This window comes from Protomyctophum parallelum (assembly GCF_964188405.1).
Source record: "Protomyctophum parallelum genome assembly, chromosome: 15".
Taxonomy (NCBI): Eukaryota; Metazoa; Chordata; class Actinopteri; order Myctophiformes; family Myctophidae; genus Protomyctophum; species Protomyctophum parallelum.
Window position 1 is genome coordinate 48,355,594 of NC_139710.1, and position 19,824 is coordinate 48,375,417.

Consider the following 19,824-nt stretch of genomic DNA (forward strand, 5'->3'; position numbering starts at 1 on the left):
ATGCAGCTCAAATGTATAATGATTCATCAACATAGCATAAACACCAAAATGCTATATCTGCACAGAGTAGAAAAAGGAAAGAAGCAGTTTCTGTGAATTCTATGATCTGTGCGCATGCACATTTTTTATCTTTACTGCATAGCAATATAATTCAATTAAGGCCTATTATATAGGAGAGCAATAAACAACTCGGTTACTGTAGCGGGAGATGGACACATAACAGTTCCTTTGAGAATGCTATTGGCTTTTAGATATTGGCATGCTACCTTAACTGATGAGCCTGCAGGCTGCAGTGCACAGAGCAAGCATTCCAAATTACTATGCACAGCACAATCTATTAAGTGTAACACACACACACACACACACACAGACAAACACACATTCGTACACTCATAAAGTACATAGACACTTCCACACATGCCATAGACATACATGGCAGTCGGTTGACTGCATTTATATGGATTTTCAAAAAGCTTTTGATAAGGTTCCCCATAAGAGACTAATATCAAAGTTAAGGTCTTACGATATAGACAAAAGAGTTATAGGTTGGGTACAGGACTTTCTCAGTAACAGGAAACAGAAGGTGGTGGTTAATGGAGCCACTTCAGATTGGAAGGCAGTGACCTCTGGAGTCCCACAGGGATCTGTATTAGGACCAGTACTTTTTGTTATTTATATAAAATGATCTACCAAGGGAGATACAATCCGATGTCTACCTTTTTGCGGATGACACACAGATATTTAGAACTATAAACAATGACACGGACACAGCACAACTCCAAGCAGACCTCCAGAGCACCAGCAATTGGTGTGACAAGTGGTTACTGAAATTAAACCCAGATAAATGTAAACAGCTGCACATTGGTAAAAAAACGGACACCTTGGCTAATTATACAGTTGGAGATCTAGTGATTCATAAAGTAGAGGAAGAAAAAGATATAGGGGTGGTGGTTGATAATTCACTAGAATTTGAAATCTCTGACATCTCTGAAAAAGTAAAAAAGGCAAACTCCATGTTGGCGATAATAAGAAGAACCTTTTTAAATTTACGAAAATAACTATTTATTCCGTTATTCAAATCCTTGGTGAGATCACAACTTGAATTTGCAAGCTCAGTCTGGTGCCCCTACAAAATCAAATACATAGAGAAAATAGAGAAGGTTCAGAGAAGAGCTACTAAACTAATACCAGGGTTGAAAGAAAGGTCTTATGAAGAAAGGTTAAGACACTTACAGTTACCAACGTTAGTTTATAGGAGGCACAGAGGGGATATGATCGAGGTATATAAACTTGTTCACCAGATATATGACTTTACAGCCGAGCCTGTTGTCCATTCTTGGGACAGCAGGTATGAGTTGAGAGGGAATTCTCTTAAACTCTTACCACTAAATTGTCAGTCAGAAAAGAGAAAGAATTTCTTTACACTCAGAGCTGTCAGAGCATGGAATAAACTTCCGGAGGAAGTGGTCCAGGCTCCTTCAGTTAATACTTTCAAGAATAGGCTTGACAGATTTTGGTCAACAAAAGGTTTTTTGTATAACTATAGGGCTGGCTTGTAAGGTCATAGATGTATTTATGTCTGTTGTGAGTCTGGCGTAGAGGATTTCATCCTGTGCTGAAAATCTTTTCAATAAATTTCAATAAATAAATACATAGTCTCTCAAGCCCACTCTTCCCACAATAAACAAATAAGAAACTAGAAAAAGTGCCCTTCTGGGCACAGGTCTCCACCAGGATAGGAATGTAGGACATTGCAGCTTGCCTTCATCTGGTGGTTGGATAAAAGTAAATAAAAACACTTTTTGGCCAGTTATAGCGCCACCTTGAGGCTGAGTTGAAATTGTTCATGTGGCATTTCGTCCTCGGCCTAGTGGGAATGTGGGTGCACAATTTCACGGAAATCACGCGATGTGTTGATGATTTGCAGCATTTTGTTTGAAACTGAGCACTCCTGTGAACTTTGGAAGCCAATCTTAACCAATCAGGATGGAGTCTGAGAAATCTGAAAGACCGGTTTCGTTGAATGGCTCTAGAGAGACTGTGTACCAATTTGCGTGATGTTTGGACAAAATCTGTAGGTGTACTGTGCAAAAACTTGTTTTGCACAAAGCGGCCTCCTGGTGGCGCTATAACAGGCCGTTCTGGAAAGTTTGGGGCAGAGGTTCATCGTTGGCATCCAGGGAGTGTGTGTGCAAAATTTGGCATCGACCGGTTTAACGGTGGCCGAGATTAGCTGCTCACGGACACACACACACACGGACGGATGGACGGACGGACGGAGTGCAACATACTCTCCCCCCATGCCTTCGGCCTGGTGGAGACAAAAAGAAAGTCTGTAACTGCACCTCGCAAAAGCTGACAGAAAGCTGTCATCTGTTTTGTCATTTCCCTTCCCTTCATTAAAACTTCTGCTATTTGATTTACAGTAATGATTTACACAACTGCAAAAGTGAAATGGAAGTGACTGACAGGACAGAAACAGGACATTTATTTACGCACCCTTCTGATGTATACAGACTGGGTAAAGCTAAGCTGTTGAAAACTGTGAAGACTCTCTGAGACTACAGTCTCTCAGTGTACTGTAGTAGGCCTATACTGGATGTGGTCCTTAATTCCTGCACAAAATGCTTAAACAAACTTTGTTTTTATTTCTTTGGTTACCGAAGTTTATTTTCTTTTTTTAGCATTCACCAACCAGCAAATAATGAGCTCACTGAGAAAGCAAAATAATGTTAAAGTACAGGTTTTTTTGTAAAGCACACTTAAGCACTTCCCTAGAACCCAACCACAATGCAATGCAACTGACAGACTGTGTGTGTGTGTGTGTGTGTGTGTGTGTGTGTGTGTGTGTGTGTGTGTGTGTGTGTGTGTGTGTGTGTGTGTGTGTGTGTGTATAGTCAGGCGTGACAGAATTGTGAACATTATTGCCAAAGATGTGTCACCTATGTTTCATTCCTCCGTTGTGTTTCACAAAAATTCCTGTGTGAAACCACAAATGTTTCAATGCAATGACCCAACCGTGTTTGCAAATATAACTGCAAATACACCAGATGTCATTATAATTGACGATATTGATATTGATATTGAACAGCAGAGAGGTTTTTCTATTGGAAGTTGGCTGTGCTTTTGATTCAAGAGGAAGCTTACCTTACTAAACAAGTAAAATATCAACCATTAGTACAGGCCATTATACAACTGGGCTATACGGTGTCAGCTCATTGTTTTTATATTTGGCAGCCTGGGCCATGTCCACAGGCTAGTGGTCAGAGGCTTGAGGATTATAGGGTTGTCCGAGTGCAAAGCAGCTTGCAACATACTGTTCAATCTCCTCCATTATAGGCAGTCGGTCTATTTGGAGGAGAAGGTGCTTTTTGTACCCATGATTTACTTTCGGTGTTGGTAATATGACAGACTGAACTAAGTGACCAATGTTGGCTGTGAATAAGTTCATGTGTTGCCTGTAATTCTGTACATTTAGGGCTTGTTTGGACTCGTGATGTTTCGAGTGCGTAGTATATCAGAAGCAACTGAAAATATTTGTGCCCTTGATAATGTATTTTATAAATGTGGACTAAAGAAATCGAAATGTGTGTACTGCTGAATCACTCTTCATTTCATCTTTACTAGTTTGTCTTTCTTTGACACTTTGTGTTTCTGGTTATTGTAACCTCTCCCACTATACAACACACCCACACACACACCACGGTTAACAACAGGATGTTAAAAGCAATTGAAACGAGGCGCCGACTCATCGAGCCTGATCTCCTCATGGCAAAAACACCGTAAATAAATGATGACAGATGATACAGTTGTTTTCACCCAGAGGGATGAATCATGGCTCTCTTCAAATTCATTCTTTTGTGAAGGAGAAATCTGCATGAGAATGTGTATTGTGAAGTACACTGTGTGTACACAAACCCATTCAATTATATTTCCTTTCATTATAATAATAAATAATAATATCCAGCTATTGAAAAAATGTCACAGAAAAAGTAATCCATCTGGAAAAAGTGAGGCCTATACTATACAGAGACTTTGTAGATGGTGTCACATGGGTACGGGGGACGAGGGAGGGAAAGTTCTGATCTGCACTGCTTTTTCTAAAGATATTGGTATTCAATGTAAAGCCGTTTTCACAAATAAAAGAAAAACATATTTCAAACAGATCGAACGCTAGCAATGCTAGCTGCTCTACTTCCGGGTGCTTCATGCACTAGGTGAGCAACTTCATTGAAATGAATTAGGGCCATCCATTCTCTAGATATATAACTATAACTATGGGCTATGGTACAGTATCTGATGAATCTAATGAATTAGGGCCATCCATTCTCTAGATATATAACTATAACTATGGGCTATGGTACAGTATCTCACATAGACAAATTACATCGTCAACTTGTGACAGGCGTTATAGTCCCACTTGAGCATACATGGATCCTTTTAAAAGCTTTCTTTCACATAACATAAAAAATCACACACGTGTGAACTGAGTGGTGCAATTCCCACCCCCCCCCCCCCCCCTCTCTCTCTCTCTCTCTCTCTCTCTCTCTCTCTCACTCTCTCTCATTAGAGTCACTACCCCTCTCACTGTTTCTGGCGCCCCCTACTGCTATTATTAAGTCACATACTCGTGCTTACACAGACACACATACTCGTGCTTACACAGACACACAAACAGGTACGAGGACATTGCAAGCTGGTTGTAGGAGTGGTTGCACCACTCAAAAATGTTCCCTGCTTTAAGTACGCTCCAAGCCCCTTACAATAAGGGTGGCCTTAATCTCCCTAATTACTTGCGCAAGCAGAGCGCGCAAGTAATATTTTCGCCCGGTCTCCTTCGTCGTGACAGCTGTTCCGCCATTCGAGGCTTACGCAGAAAAACATCAAATCTGTGCCTGTGTTGCTGGACCAATGATGACGAAATGACCATATTTCTTATGTCATCATTTAGAGCTAGTCATACGTATACTATATACATAATCAGTAAAAAATAAAATAGCAAATTGTGCCTGATCTGCTGAGACCAGAGTACGTGGTGTGTATGTGTATGACTAGCTCTAAATGATGACGTAAGAAATATGGTCATTTCGTCATCATTGGTCCAGCAACACAGGCACAGATTTGATGTTTTTCTGCGTAAGCCTCAAATGGCGGAACAGCTGTCACGGTTTTTGGCGCAAAGTAACCACAGTATACCGCTAATCAACTTACAACTACACACTTTATACAGTATAGAGTATAGAGTATATATGTATACATATATAGTATATGCCTATATACTATATATATACTATATATATTTCTTACGTCATCATTTAGAGCTAGTCATACGTATACTATATACATAATCAGTAAAAAATAAAATGGCAAATTGTGCCTGATCTGCTGGGACCAGAGTACGTGGTGTGTATGTGTATGACTAGCTCTAAATGATGACATAAGAAATATGGTCATTTCGTCATCATTGGTCCAGCAACACAGGCACAGATTTGATGTTTTTCTGCGTAAGCCTCAAATGGCGGAACAGCTGTCACGGTTTTTGGCGCAAAGTAACCACAGTATACCGCTAATCAACTTACAACTACACACTTTATACAGTATAGAGTATAGAGTATATATGTATACGTATATAGTATATGCCTATATACTATAAGTCATCATTTAGAGCTAGTCATACGTATACTATATACATAATCAGTAAAAAATAAAATAGCTAATTGTGCCTGATCTGCTGGGACCAGAGTACGTGGTGTGTATGTGTATGACTAGAAAAACTAAAAAGGGATCCAGAATATATCTACAACGATAAAACAGTATTTCTTATATAGATAGAAACTTGAATCATACTTAATAATACTAGATGTTTATATGTATAAAGTAGGTAGCAAATAGTTACATCTAAACATTAATCATTTCAAACGTTCCTTCACAGAGATACTGAGATTTGACAGTTTACAGCGGTCGAAAGGACTTGCGCGCTCTGCTTGCGCACTAGTTGGCCATTTATGGCCTACTAGTGTGCAACAAGCAAGTATGCACTCGACAGAGTGCAGTTCTATTTTTGTCTACGTTTATTGCGAATTACGTCACCATGACGCGTGACGAAATATAAGCACAAGCACACCATTCCTGGCCGAGCCGCACGTTTTGAAGTATATGTTGCGGGGATTGGTTAAACAGTGCGGCCGGCCATAGGCGTCAAACTTTGAAAAAAGGAAAATACAAGTTTCATTATTACAGCATGCTACAGTCCTCCCTTTTTGAGGACTTGCTACAGGACTATATATGGACTGGTGACATCAGGAGTATGACAGGACATAGGATATATAATGGATGACTCGAGCTACAAAAATGAGAAGGCATCGAGATGAACCAACCCTCCAACCCCATTGTTGCAGCCCCGTTCCACAACAAAAGAACGATGGCTAACGACGGACCTGGCTACAACAGACCTGTGAGTCTTTTGTTCAAATTGTATTGCCTGGGCGTTATGGCAACAATCTCAGCATCGTATGCAGTGGCAGTGCGGTACACGAGAACAACAGGACAAGCTCAGTATGTCTCAGCTACTGTTGTGTTCACTGCTGAGCTCATAAAGTTAATACTGAGTTTCTGCATGATGGCAAAGGAAACGGGTCTCAGACGGCTGGGAAGCTCCATTGTGGAACATGTATTCATTCCCAAAGAGTTGCTGAAGCTGTGCGTTGTATCTGTGCTGTACGCAATTCAGAACAACATGGTCTTATTGGCCTTGAGCAACCTCGACGCAGCCACCTTTCAACTGACCTACCAGTTGAAGATACCCTGCACAGCCCTTTGTTCAGTTTACTTGCTGCGCTGCACTCTCAGCGCACGCCAGTGGATCGCTGTGATAGTGCTTTCCGCGGGCGCCATCCTTGTCCATTGGAAACCTGAAGAAGTCACTCCCGGGGCCCAAGACCCTCTCGTTGGATTTGGAGCCGTTATTGTCGCTGTCCTGTGTTCTGGACTCGCAGGCGTTTACTTTGAGAAGGTACTGAAGAGTCCACATAAAACAAAGTCCCTGTGGGTGAGAAACATCCAGCTGTACCTGTCTGGCATCCCGATCACCTTTGCTGTCGTTTTCATGTGGGAGGCTAACAGGACCATCATCTTGGATAAAGGATTCTACTTTGCTTACACACCCTGGGTGTGGTTAGTACTGGGCTTGGCCAGTGTGGGGGGTATGTATGCATCCGTCGTAATACAGTACACGGATAACATTGTGAAGAACTTCGCTTCCGTGGCTGCCATCCTTATCTCAACCGTGGCTTCGGCCCTTTTGTTTCGCCTCCAGATAAACCTCATCTTTGCCTTTGGAACATTGCTCGTCTGCGCGTCCATCTGCCTGTATGCTCTTCCAAAGAACATGTGCAAGTTGCCGAGGCCAGCCTCAGATGAGGAGGAATCCATTGTTTGAGGCTTCTTCTTCTTTCGTGTAACGTTAGAGGTCCAACTCGGTGTCGCGGAGCCACGCCCGCATCTCTGGTCCCAGGTCAAAGAGGCCGGCCTCTGAGGGCGGTCTGTGTAAGGGGCAGGTGAAGATGACATGGTCGGCGGTCTGCTCAGGGGCACCGCACTCACATGCCGCACTGTCTGCCAATCCCCACTTCTGCAATGATGCATTGAAGCGCCCAACTTCAACTTACATTTATTGGTTTTTAAGACAAGACAGAAAAAAACGAACTTACAATACATATAACACCACAAACGTACAAAAAATTATAAACAGAAAATAAAAAATAAAACAAGCATCGACATTGCGTTTCAAATTTGTTACATACATTTTTCTAGGCATTTACAATTGTCTCTCATTCCCCTATACCCTTAAATATTGTCCATTTATACCATTTGTCCTCCATTTTTTCTTCTTGTAGCCTCAGACGGTGTGTCAGTTTCTCCATAAAATGTATCTCCTGAATCAAGTCCTCCCAGGCCCCTTTTCCACCGGTTGGTTCCCAATGGGAACCGGTTCAGTTCTTTTTGGTTTTTAGTCCAGAGCCAGAGCTCCAAAATTGAAACGTTAATTATGAATTGAGTGGGCAAAACCATACCTATATTAGATTGTTATCACCGTGAAACTTCCCCAATTGAGTACTTACATGAAGACAATGATCTATTGTATTAAAAAAATTACATTTTCTAAATATGCAAATGAGGCATTATGTAGGAAAATATGCAAAATAATCGAAAATATGAAAAAGCTACTACTGTGGAAGGGTTATCATGTATTAATTTACTTGTATTGATCCTATAGACAATTTAATATAGGGTATAGTTTGCCCACCAATTTTGGAGCTCTGGCTCATGGACTAAAAACCAAAAAGAACTGAACCGGTTCCCATTGGGAACCAACCGGTGGAAAAGGGGTCCCATTGTCCCTGTGTTGGAGGTTCCATCTGTCCCCATTTTCTTGTGACAGCTTTCTTTGCGGCCGCCAGTAAAATGTTTACCAAATATCTATCCTCTCCTTGAATCTTACCCCCCATCAAGTTTCCTAAATACAAAACATCACACTTCATAGGCACCTCATATCTCAATATCTTTTGTATCTGCTCATGTATCATTTTCAAAACTCCTCCATTTTGGGACATTACCAAAACACATGTGAGTGATCCACATTTTCATCCCCAAAACCTCTCCAACATTGTATCTGTTGCTTCAACTGCTTACTCTTGATTTTTGGTGTTATAAAAAATCTGCACATGTTTTTCCAAGAGAATTCCCTCCATATCCGTGAATTGGTAGTTGAATGGTGTATTCTCCACATATGTGTCCAATCTTTTTCTGTAATTTCTATGTTTAGTTCTGCTTCCCATTTATTTTTAATGTATTCCGTTGAATGACTGCCACTCATCAGTGTTGTATATATTGCTGATATAATTCGAATATTATTCCCCTTGTATATATTTTTAATGATTTGGACTAGGGATGTCCCGATACACTTTTTTCGCTTCCGATCCGATCCCGATACCTCAATTTCTGTGTTAGCCGATACCGAATACCAATACCAGTGTCGTGATTTCGTGTTGTGTTTATAGCTATCTAGCTATATATCTCGTGTTGTGTTTATAGCAGACTCCTCACTCAAATGTGCACTTGCAGTTTGGGCAACTCCAAAGCAAATTCCACACGTCCCAACATTGTATTTACCTGCCATAGTGTTAACTCCTTACCCCTGTGTTGGATCTGTGGTTAGACTGGCATTTTCACCGATACCGATATGACCCGATATGACAAATAAGGGGCGATCCGATACTTTTCCCGATACCGATACAGTATCGGGACATCTCTAATTTGGACAATTCCATTCACTTCTATGGAGGGCCTCCCTTTGACTTCCTTAGTGTAATAATCCCTTAGTTGCAAATACCTGAAGAAATCATGTTTATCCAACATGTATTTAACACTCAAATCTGTGAAACTCTCCAATGCCCCATTTTTCTCCAAAACACACCATGCTGTCATTCCTCTATTACTCCATATTTTAAATTCCTTATCATACCCTGCAGGTTTAAATGAACTATCAAATGCCATCCATTTTAAAATCTTTATATCCTCTTCTAACTTATAATTTTTTACTATTTTAAACCAGATCTCCAGTGTAAATAGGGTGATTGGATCCATACAGTGTTTTATTTTCTTAAACTTTTCCTTGTCTCCTATAATATTCTGAATGGGATGTTTGTTGAATTCCTTTTCCATTTAGCTATATAATCTGGTTTACACCAAAATGGTAAATGGTGCATTTATATAGCGCCTTTATCCAAAGCGCTTTACATAGTGTAGCATGTATGGTGTTATATTTAATCCGGTAGACTTTATATTAGTGTAATTCATAATTATAAAAATATGAATTATAAGTTCAAAAATTAAGACTCAAAATCAATCTGAATTTAAGAAGGGGCACCAGTGAAATGAGCTTAGGAATAAGCACCAGATTGATTTGTATTTAGCCTTTAAGTTAAACCACTAATAAAACAATTAAAAGATTATAAAATAATCAATTATTATTTTATCTTAATAAATCTATGGAATCTGAAGGTAAGAGGTCTTTTCCATTACATAGCCTTTCTTACTTTGCATGTGTCAAAAACCAGTAAGTTCAACTTTTGAGCAAATAATAGACTTGTTTAAAAAATTAATCAATTTATTTCCACACCTAAGCTAATAGACAAACTTAGTAGAACAATAATCAAACGAATTCTTAAACAAGGGTTAATACAGGTTCAAATAGAATTGAAGAAACAAATGAAATGATAATGAAATATCTATATGATAGGTAATGTTCTTTGCCATGAACTTAGAAACTTGATGTAAATGCATCACTTTCCTGAGCGTTGGTTTGTTGAGCTTTGAGAGAGAGACAGACTGGGGTCTTCTGTCTTCTGAGGGAGAGAGGTTGCGTGCAAGCGGCAGGGGTTCGATTGCTGGTCTGGCTATAACCCCTGAGCTTGGTCGATGTAGTGCCTGGGATCGCCTGGTGGACGCTCAGGTCAGAGCGTCGGGAGCTGGTCTGTGTAGCGATGTGGCCAAGACCCATCTCATCCTTCTGGCTCCTTGGTCTCTCCCTCCATCCATGGGTTTCGGATTCTTCACTATCCCACTATCCTACTAATCCTGGCTCTGTCTGCCTCCTCAATATATAGTTCTCTTCGTTGGGCTCAGTTACTCTGTATGTCACTCTCTTTGCAAGATGGAGACATTGAGATGTCTCGTGACATTTCCAGACGTCGTCAACATGTTGCTGTGAGGCAATGTTTCTTTGAAGTTCATTTTGGGAAAGGGTGTACGCATGCACTTTTCATGGCTTTAGATTTCACATAACACACAATCTGTATTTACACATGTATGAATCTACATTTATTGTACAGTGAATGTCATATTTCCAATTGATGGTCCAGGAATTGTGAATGAATGCTTTTGTGACTGAGTGGAACATTCCACCTTTGACATATCCAAAGTCAGGGTGTGATCTGTGGCGATGACACTTTATCCAGCTGAAATGGAATCAAGTCTTTATGACACTTAATCCAGCTGAAATGGAATCAAGTCTTTATGGTACAAGGGTGTCCCATGGAACTGAGTCTCTGAGTCTGTAGGGAAACAAGTCAATAGATTCCTATTACTTCCTTGTACATAAGAACATGAAGGCCAGTAATTGGAATTGGACGGTTCCAGTATACATTTGTGCACACAAGTATGCCACTGGTGCAGGAATTGAGACCATTCTTGAGGGTCAAAAGGTCAGCAGACCCCTCTGCAGGCCTATATCTGTCCGTCTCCTTCACTTTCATGCGCTGCATGACAACCTGAACTCAACCTTGAGTTCAGGTCGAGTGGCAAAGTAGCCCATCTTTCAATATCTTTTTTTATCTCCTCATTACATTTTTCGTAGTTCCAACCCCAGTTCTTAAGCGGTTCAGTGTGGTCCATTGCTTGCGAGGAAGATCATCTCCTCCTATGGCGCCATCTCCTGGATCCCAGATGAACCGATGCATGCGGGAGGGCCCGGCTGACACCCACTCCTGCTTCCACGCTGCTGCTAGCCATGCATCTCTGGAGATGGCCTCAGGGGTGGTGTTGAGCATCTCCTGTGCTGCCCTGTTGTAGGGGCTTTCCTGGCCAGGACGAGGGTGGCAGCTTCCCGTCGGAGGCCGGCCGGAGCTATTCCCGCAAGGACTGGCAAGTGGGGCTTCAGGCATCCCGTAATGATCCGGAGGGCGTTGTTGATTGCCTCATCGACCTTTCTTGCATGTGGGCTTCTGCTCCAGACTGGGGCGCAGTATTCCGCTGCTGAGAAGACCAGGGCTTGGGTGGATATACGCAGCGCCTCCCCAGGTTGTTCCAGCGAGGCGGCGGATCAGTGCAACCCTGGATGTCACCTTGGCCTTGAGCTCCTTGAGGTGTTGACTGAAGGACAGTGTCCGATCCAGACGCACGCCGAGGTACTTCGGGGCTTGCTGGACCTCCAGGCGTTTGCCGTCGACTCTCACCTCAAGTTCCCTCCTTGCTTCTCTGGTGCTAAGGTGGTATGCCGACACGACTGTCTTTCCAACGCTAAGCTGTAGACGCCACCTTTGAAGGTATGCTACCATGGTGCCTACCATGGTGCCCATGTCTTCATTCAGGCCCTCTTCCATCGCCTTCCATGTTGGTCGACTCAACATGATGGCAAGGTCGTCTGCGTAGCCATACTTTCTGGACGATGTATCCGGTAGGTCATGTATGTAAATGTTGAACAGCATTGGCTGTAATATGAATTACGGGTGCACACATTTGTTTACGAATACAAAATATGAATTACGGGTGCACACATTTTTTTCACGAATACAAAATATGAATTACGGGAGCACACATTTTTTTTACGAATACAAAATATGAATTACGGGTGCACACATTTGTTTACGAATACAAAATATGAATTACGGGTGCAGAGCGCTGCGTATCCCCGGGATGGGGTCCGTGTCCTGTGAGCTGTGGGGGTCCGTGGCCGCGGTGGGGAAGCATAATGACTTCCGCAGGGGCTCGTCCAGATTGATGCGCCGCAGGAACCCCAGGATGCGTTCCACCGCGTGTCCGTCGCCGTAGATCTTAGAGCAGGCGTAGTTCTTTCCAAACTGCTGTTCCAGTGCACTGTAGATCTCACCGTGGGTGTCGGCGTCTCTCAGGTGCAGAACGTTCTGTCCCGTCTCTCTGCCGGTCTGTCTGGTGCCCAGGTTGACGACGGGCGTTCCGAAGGCTCCGGCCTCTCTGACGCCACAGCTGCTGTTTCCGATCACGCAGCCGGCACCGGACACCAGCTGGACGAAATCATTGAACGGCACGTGCTTCGCCAACTTGAAGTTAGTGAGGCTCTCGATGCCCTTCTTCCTGATCAGACGCACCATATCCTTACTGCCGGCATCTACGTTGGGGTACAGAAGGAGCGTCTTCTTGTTGAAGGTCCTCAGAGCGTCCAACATCAAACCATAGAGCTTTATGGAGTTTGGGTTGTCCGTGGTCACGGGATGCAGCAGTGCTATTACGTAGTCACGTGTCTGAACCCCGTCTCCCAGGTGGCGTTTGATGGTGCCCGCGAGGACGCCTTGGTCAAGCGCCAAGAGCAGCTTGTCATAGGAGGGGCATCCGGCCATCAGGATGCGCGACGGGTCCTCGCACATCGCGACGAGTCGCCGCTTGGCGGTGTCCGTGCAACAGGCGTGGTAGTGGGCCAGCTTGCTGACGGCGTGGCGGATGGAGTCGTCGATGGTGCCGCTCACCTCTCCTCCCTCCAAATGCAGTATCCTGACGTTCATTAGAGCGGCAGCGATCGCCAACGCCAATACGTCGAAGCGGTCCCCGTGGATGATCAGGACGTCCGGCTGGAGCCTCTGCAGGAGGTCGGGCAGCTTGATCAGGGCCAGTCCCACACTCTCCGCCATGGACGCCTTATCCTCGCCTCGCACGATGGTGTGCAGCTTGGCGTCGACGGCAAAACCGTCCTCCTCGATCATGCGGACCGTGTATCCGTAATCATCGATGAGATGGGACCCCGTGACCACCACCTGCAGCTCAAACGCGTCTGGCTTCGATTTGATCCCAAGCATTATTGGGGCCAGTTTGGAATAGTCGGCCCGATTGGAGGTAGCCACGCACACCTTGACCTGCCTTTTCATGTGGGCCGTCTGGCATGGCCTCTGCGACATTTCTTAACAGTTTTTAAACCTAATCACTTGGATCACCTCTGTGAGAATATTTCAATAATATTAGGCTTCTGCCCCGCAAACCTTGAGCAGACCTCTAATATATATTATCCGACTGTGCTTTGTCACGATGACTAAGCCAATCAAATATCTGATGTCAGCACTAGGTCAACCCGGACCAAATATATAGGATTGTAGTCATGGCATATGTCATATTGGATCCCCTCTAAAAGAAAACACCATAGACAATAAAGACAAATTTAATGTTAATGTTTAATGTTTTGAGGACTAAAACAAACCCGTTGCAAGTTGTAATTTATGTTGTAAGATGATAAGAGTGCCCCTCACTTCACACGGGTGTGATTATTTTTTTATGTTCAAAATGTCAGATCGTATGTCTGCTATTTTTGAGGGGTGCTACCCCTCATGTGTACCCCATAGCGATGACTTGATTGGCTGAGCACAGAATGTGATGTATGATGATAAGAGCACCCCTCACTTCACATCAGTGTGATTTGTTTAACGTAGATGTCATTTTTGGGGTCCTTGATGAAAAAACTGTCATGATTTTAATTTTTTTTCCCGTATCCTCAGGTCTAAGACTATTGAATACTAATGAATGAAAGACTTGTTTGAACTTTATTTTTATGCAATGTGCAATTTTAACAATGTGTTAACAAATCTGCATTGTAACATAAAACATCTGCAATAGAGTTGCAGTCCCGCCCCCTTTCATGACGACACCAGGCCCAGGAAATAATTCCCAATGCATTTTTCCCATAGACATTTCACAAAGTATTTATTCAAAGACGATTACGCCGCGGACAAAGCCAACTGGAGTTGTGACAAGTCATGACAACAAACACAATATTTTGGACCAAACAAATAATTACAAAGTAGAAAAACAACAAAAAGAGTGTTTTAACCTGACGTTTTTTTCTTCTAATTATTTGTTCGGCCCGAAAAATTGTGTTTGTTGTCATGATTTGTCACAACTGGAGTTGGCTTTGTACGTACGAGGCTTAAAAGGTCTTTCACATAATACAGTGTGACAGCTTAATCTTCGGGTCTCTGTCTAGAATAAAGCTTTATGAAAGAATAAAGCTTTATGACTTACTTTTTTTAAACTAATTTTTGATAATGCTGAATGAGACAATGGTAATTGTTTTTAAACAACAGCATTGGGTCCTTTAATCCACATCTTTATTACGTCATCATTGAGAGCTAGTTATACATATACAAGTAAGACACGCAAACGCGGGAAGCGAACGCAGCTCGTAAATTGCAATAACAACAATTAGAATAAATTACGTACTTTTTGTTTCTTTTTACCTTACCTTTTTACCTTACCTTTAATTCTCCCAACACTAAAACATATCGTCATTACGTCACCATCGAAAACCAATTACACTCTGGCATTGGGTCCTTTAATCCACATATTTTTTACGTCATCATTGAGAGCTAGTTACATACATATACACACACACACCATGTAATCTGGCACCACTGCCGTATCAGGCACAATTTGCTGGGACGGTGCATACGCATCAAAATTGGCGGGACGGCTGGGACGGTGCATACGAGTCCCGGGCGAAACTAGTACTTAGGCATAAGGCATAAGGAAGAACACCATCAGCAAACTAGTACTTAGGCATAAGGCATAAGGAAGAACACCATCAGCAATCAAACACAAATGTTTGATCAAACCATGGTATGACTCCCATTGGAAAAGCATTGTGGTGGCCCAAAAATTTTTGATGGGGTCCATGTCCTGTGAGCTGTGGGGGTCCGTGGCCGCGGTGGGGAAGCATAATGACTTCCGCAGGGGCTCGTCCAGATTGATGCGCCGCAGGAACCCCAGGATGCGTTCCACCGCGTGTCCGTCGCCGTAGATCTTAGAGCAGGTGTAGTTCTTTCCAAACTGCTGTTCCAGTGCACTGTAGATCTCACCGTGGGTGTCGGCGTCTCTCAGGTGCAGAACGTTCTGTCCCGTCTCTCTGCCGGTCTGTCTGGTGCCCAAGTTGACGACGGGCGTTCCGAAGGCTCCGGCCTCTCTGACGCCACAGCTGCTGTTTCCGATCACGCAGCCGGCGCCGGACACCAGCTGGACGAAATCATTGAACGGCACGTGCTTCGCCAACTTGAAGTTAGTGAGGCTCTCGATGCCCTTCTTCCTGATCAGACGCACCATATCCTTACTGCCGGCATCTACGTTGGGGTACAGAAGGAGCGTCTTCTTGTTGAAGGACCTCAGAGCGTCCAACATCAAACCATAGAGCTTTATGGAGTTCGGGTTGTCCGTGGTCACGGGATGCAGCAGTGCTATTACGTAGTCACGTGTCTGAACCCCGTCTCCCAGGTGGCGTTTGATGGTGCCCGCGAGGACGCCTTGGTCAAGCGCCAAGAGCAGCTTGTCATAGGAGGGGCATCCGGCCATCAGGATGCGCGACGGGTCCTCGCACATCGCGACGAGTCGCCGCTTGGCGGTGTCCGTGCAACAGGCGTGGTAGTGGGCCAGCTTGCTGACGGCGTGGCGGATGGAGTCGTCGATGGTGCCGCTCACCTCTCCTCCCTCCAAATGCAGTATCCTGACGTTCATTAGAGCGGCAGCGATCGCCAACGCCAATACGTCGAAGCGGTCCCCGTGGATGATCAGGACGTCCGGCTGGAGCCTCTGCAGGAGGTCGGGCAGCTTGATCAGGGCCAGTCCCACACTCTCCGCCATGGACGCCTTATCCTCGCCTCGCACGATGGTGTGCAGCTTGGCGTCGACGGCAAAACCGTCCTCCTCGATCATGCGGACCGTGTATCCGTAATCATCGATGAGATGGGACCCCGTGACCACCACCTGCAGCTCAAACGCGTCTGGCTTCGATTTGATCCCAAGCATTATTGGGGCCAGTTTGGAATAGTCGGCCCGATTGGAGGTAGCCACGCACACCTTGACCTGCCTTTTCATGTGGGCCGTCTGGCATGGCCTCTGCGACATTTCTTAACAGTTTTTAAACCTAATCACTTGGATCACCTCTGTGAGAATATTTCAATAATATTAGGCTTCTGCCCGCAAACCTTGAGCAGACCTCTAATATATATTATCCGACTGTGCTTTGTCACGATGACTAAGCCAATCAAATATCTGATGTCAGCACTAGATCAACCCGGACCAAATATATAGGATTGTAGTCATGGCATATGTCATATTGGATCCCCTCTAAAAGAAAACACCATAGACAATAAAGACAAATTTAATGTTAATGTTTAATGTTTTGAGGACTAAAACAAACCCGTTGCAAGTTGTAATTTATGTTGTAAGATGATAAGAGTGCCCCTCACTTCACACGGGTGTGATTATTTTTTTATGTTCAAAATGTCAGATCGTATGTCTGCTATTTTTGAGGGGTGCTACCCCTCATGTGTACCCCATAGCGATGACTTGATTGGCTGAGCACAGAATGTGATGTATGATGATAAGAGCACCCCTCACTTCACATCAGTGTGATTTGTTTAACGTAGATGTCATTTTTGGGGTCCTTGATGAAAAAACTGTCATGATTTTAATTTTTTTTCCCGTATCCTCAGGTCTAAGACTATTGAATACTAATGAATGAAAGACTTGTTTGAACTTTATTTTTATGCAATGTGCAATTTTAACAATGTGTTAACAAATCTGCATTGTAACATAAAACATCTGCAATAGAGTTGCAGTCCCGCCCCCTTTCATGACGACACCAGGCCCAGGAAATAATTCCCAATGCATTTTTCCCATAGACATTTCACAAAGTATTTATTCAAAGACGATTACGCCGCGGACAAAGCCAACTGGAGTTGTGACAAGTCATGACAACAAACACAATATTTTGGACCAAACAAATAATTACAAAGTAGAAAAACAACAAAAAGAGTGTTTTAACCTGACGTTTTTTTCTTCTAATTATTTGTTCGGCCCGAAAAATTGTGTTTGTTGTCATGATTTGTCACAACTGGAGTTGGCTTTGTACGTACGAGGCTTAAAAGGTCTTTCACATAATACAGTGTGACAGCTTAATCTTCGGGTCTCTGTCTAGAATAAAGCTTTATGAAAGAATAAAGCTTTATGACTTACTTTTTTTAAACTAATTTTTGATAATGCTGAATGAGACAATGGTAATTGTTTTTAAACAACAGCATTGGGTCCTTTAATCCACATCTTTATTACGTCATCATTGAGAGCTAGTTATACATATACAAGTAAGACACGCAAACGCGGGAAGCGAACGCAGCTCGTAAATTGCAATAACAACAATTAGAATAAATTACGTACTTTTTGTTTCTTTTTACCTTACCTTTTTACCTTACCTTTAATTCTCCCAACACTAAAACATATCGTCATTACGTCACCATCGAAAACCAATTACACTCTGGCATTGGGTCCTTTAATCCACATATTTTTTACGTCATCATTGAGAGCTAGTTACATACATATACACACACACACCATGTAATCTGGCACCACTGCCGTATCAGGCACAATTTGCTGGGACGGTGCATACGCATCAAAATTGGCGGGACGGCTGGGACGGTGCATACGAGTCCCGGGCGAAACTAGTACTTAGGCATAAGGCATAAGGAAGAACACCATCAGCAAACTAGTACTTAGGCATAAGGCATAAGGAAGAACACCATCAGCAATCAAACACAAATGTTTGATCAAACCATGGTATGACTCCCATTGGAAAAGCATTGTGGTGGCCCAAAAAAATTTGATGGGGTCCATGTCCTGTGAGCTGTGGGGGTCCGTGGCCGCGGTGGGGAAGCATAATGACTTCCGCAGGGGCTCGTCCAGATTGATGCGCCGCAGGAACCCCAGGATGCGTTCCACAGCGTGTCCGTCGCCGTAGATCTTAGAGCAGGTGTAGTTCTTTCCAAACTGCTGTTCCAGTGCACTGTAGATCTCACCGTGGGTGTCGGCGTCTCTCAGGTGCAGAACGTTCTGTCCCGTCTCTCTGCCGGTCTGTCTGGTGCCCAGGTTGACGACGGGCGTTCCGAAGGCTCCGGCCTCTCTGACGCCACAGCTGCTGTTTCCGATCACGCAGCCGGCGCCGGACACCAGCTGGACGAAATCATTGAACGGCACGTGCTTCGCCAACTTGAAGTTAGTGAGGCTCTCGATGCCCTTCTTCCTGATCAGACGCACCATATCCTTACTGCCGGCATCTACGTTGGGGTACAGAAGGAGCGTCTTCTTGTTGAAGGACCTCAGAGCGTCCAACATCAAACCATAGAGCTTTATGGAGTTCGGGTTGTCCGTGGTCACGGGATGCAGCAGTGCTATTACGTAGTCACGTGTCTGAACCCCGTCTCCCAGGTGGCGTTTGATGGTGCCCGCGAGGACGTACATTTAATGAGCATGGAGCAGGGAACTCATCATAACTCATCATAAAGAAAGGGATCCTAAAGCACTGTGAACATATAGGCTACTGATTTCTCTCAGTCTCATTATTTTTATGATCGAAGAATTGATTAGAAGTTTGCATAGAAAAAGTTTTACAAGGTCAAGAGAACCACTGCACTAGACCGTTTTGGAAAGGCCCATTTTGTTTTATTCCTCCACAACCTGGTAAAGAGCATAAAGAAAGATGTTGTGTATGTCCTCCTTATTAGGATTATAAAGATTTGTTAAGTGGTAAATTATGTGACAATGCGACATGCGATTTTATGGAGTAACGCAAAAGTAATGTAACGAGTAATGTAACTAGTTACTTTCTCCAGGGAGTAATAAAGTAATGTAAGGCATTACTTTTTTCAAAAGTAATATGTAATATGTAGTGCCTTACTTTTATGAGTAACGGACCCCAACTCTGCTCCACAGCATGGCAATGGGTATTCAATTATGCAAATTCATAACAGCTATAATGAAACAGTGCATTTAACTTGACTTGACTGAATAGCACACCAATATATCTGAGGCCACAAAAACTAAACTTGAGTACAGGAAGAACACACATCTTTGGTTATTATAAAAAAGCGCTGCCTATAATATCATACTGCAGTCCCAGTAGTCAACACCTCAGCATAAAATCAACTTGAGTTACACTCCGGTCATATACTGTAAATCTGGGGTTGGCAACCTTTTCTGGCATGC

General features: G+C 43.5%; 3 protein-coding genes across 3 annotated transcripts; 1 reads left to right on the top strand and 2 right to left on the bottom strand.

Moving 5' to 3' along the window:
* Window positions 1–6,421: 6,421 nt before the first annotated feature.
* LOC310871904 (CMP-sialic acid transporter-like) lies at window positions 6,422–7,438 on the top strand (the record flags this gene model as incomplete). Its single annotated transcript, XM_083783541.1, has 1 exon — window positions 6,422–7,438. The coding sequence occupies one exon, from the start codon at window positions 6,422–6,424 to the stop codon at window positions 7,436–7,438; it is 1,017 nt and encodes a 338-aa protein (XP_083639667.1).
* Window positions 7,439–12,443: 5,005 nt separating this feature from the next.
* LOC310871905 (bifunctional UDP-N-acetylglucosamine 2-epimerase/N-acetylmannosamine kinase-like) lies at window positions 12,444–13,706 on the bottom strand (the record flags this gene model as incomplete). The annotated part of the gene is made up of 1 exon (XM_083783542.1): window positions 12,444–13,706. One exon carries the CDS (start codon window positions 13,704–13,706, stop codon window positions 12,444–12,446), a length of 1,263 nt encoding a protein of 420 aa, XP_083639668.1.
* A 207-nt stretch (window positions 13,707–13,913) lies between these two features.
* On the bottom strand, window positions 13,914–16,692 carry LOC310871906 (bifunctional UDP-N-acetylglucosamine 2-epimerase/N-acetylmannosamine kinase-like; the record flags this gene model as incomplete). Its single annotated transcript, XM_083783543.1, has 2 exons — window positions 13,914–13,929; window positions 15,437–16,692. The coding sequence occupies 2 exons, from the start codon at window positions 16,690–16,692 to the stop codon at window positions 13,914–13,916; spliced, it is 1,272 nt and encodes a 423-aa protein (XP_083639669.1).
* Window positions 16,693–19,824: the final 3,132 nt, after the last annotated feature.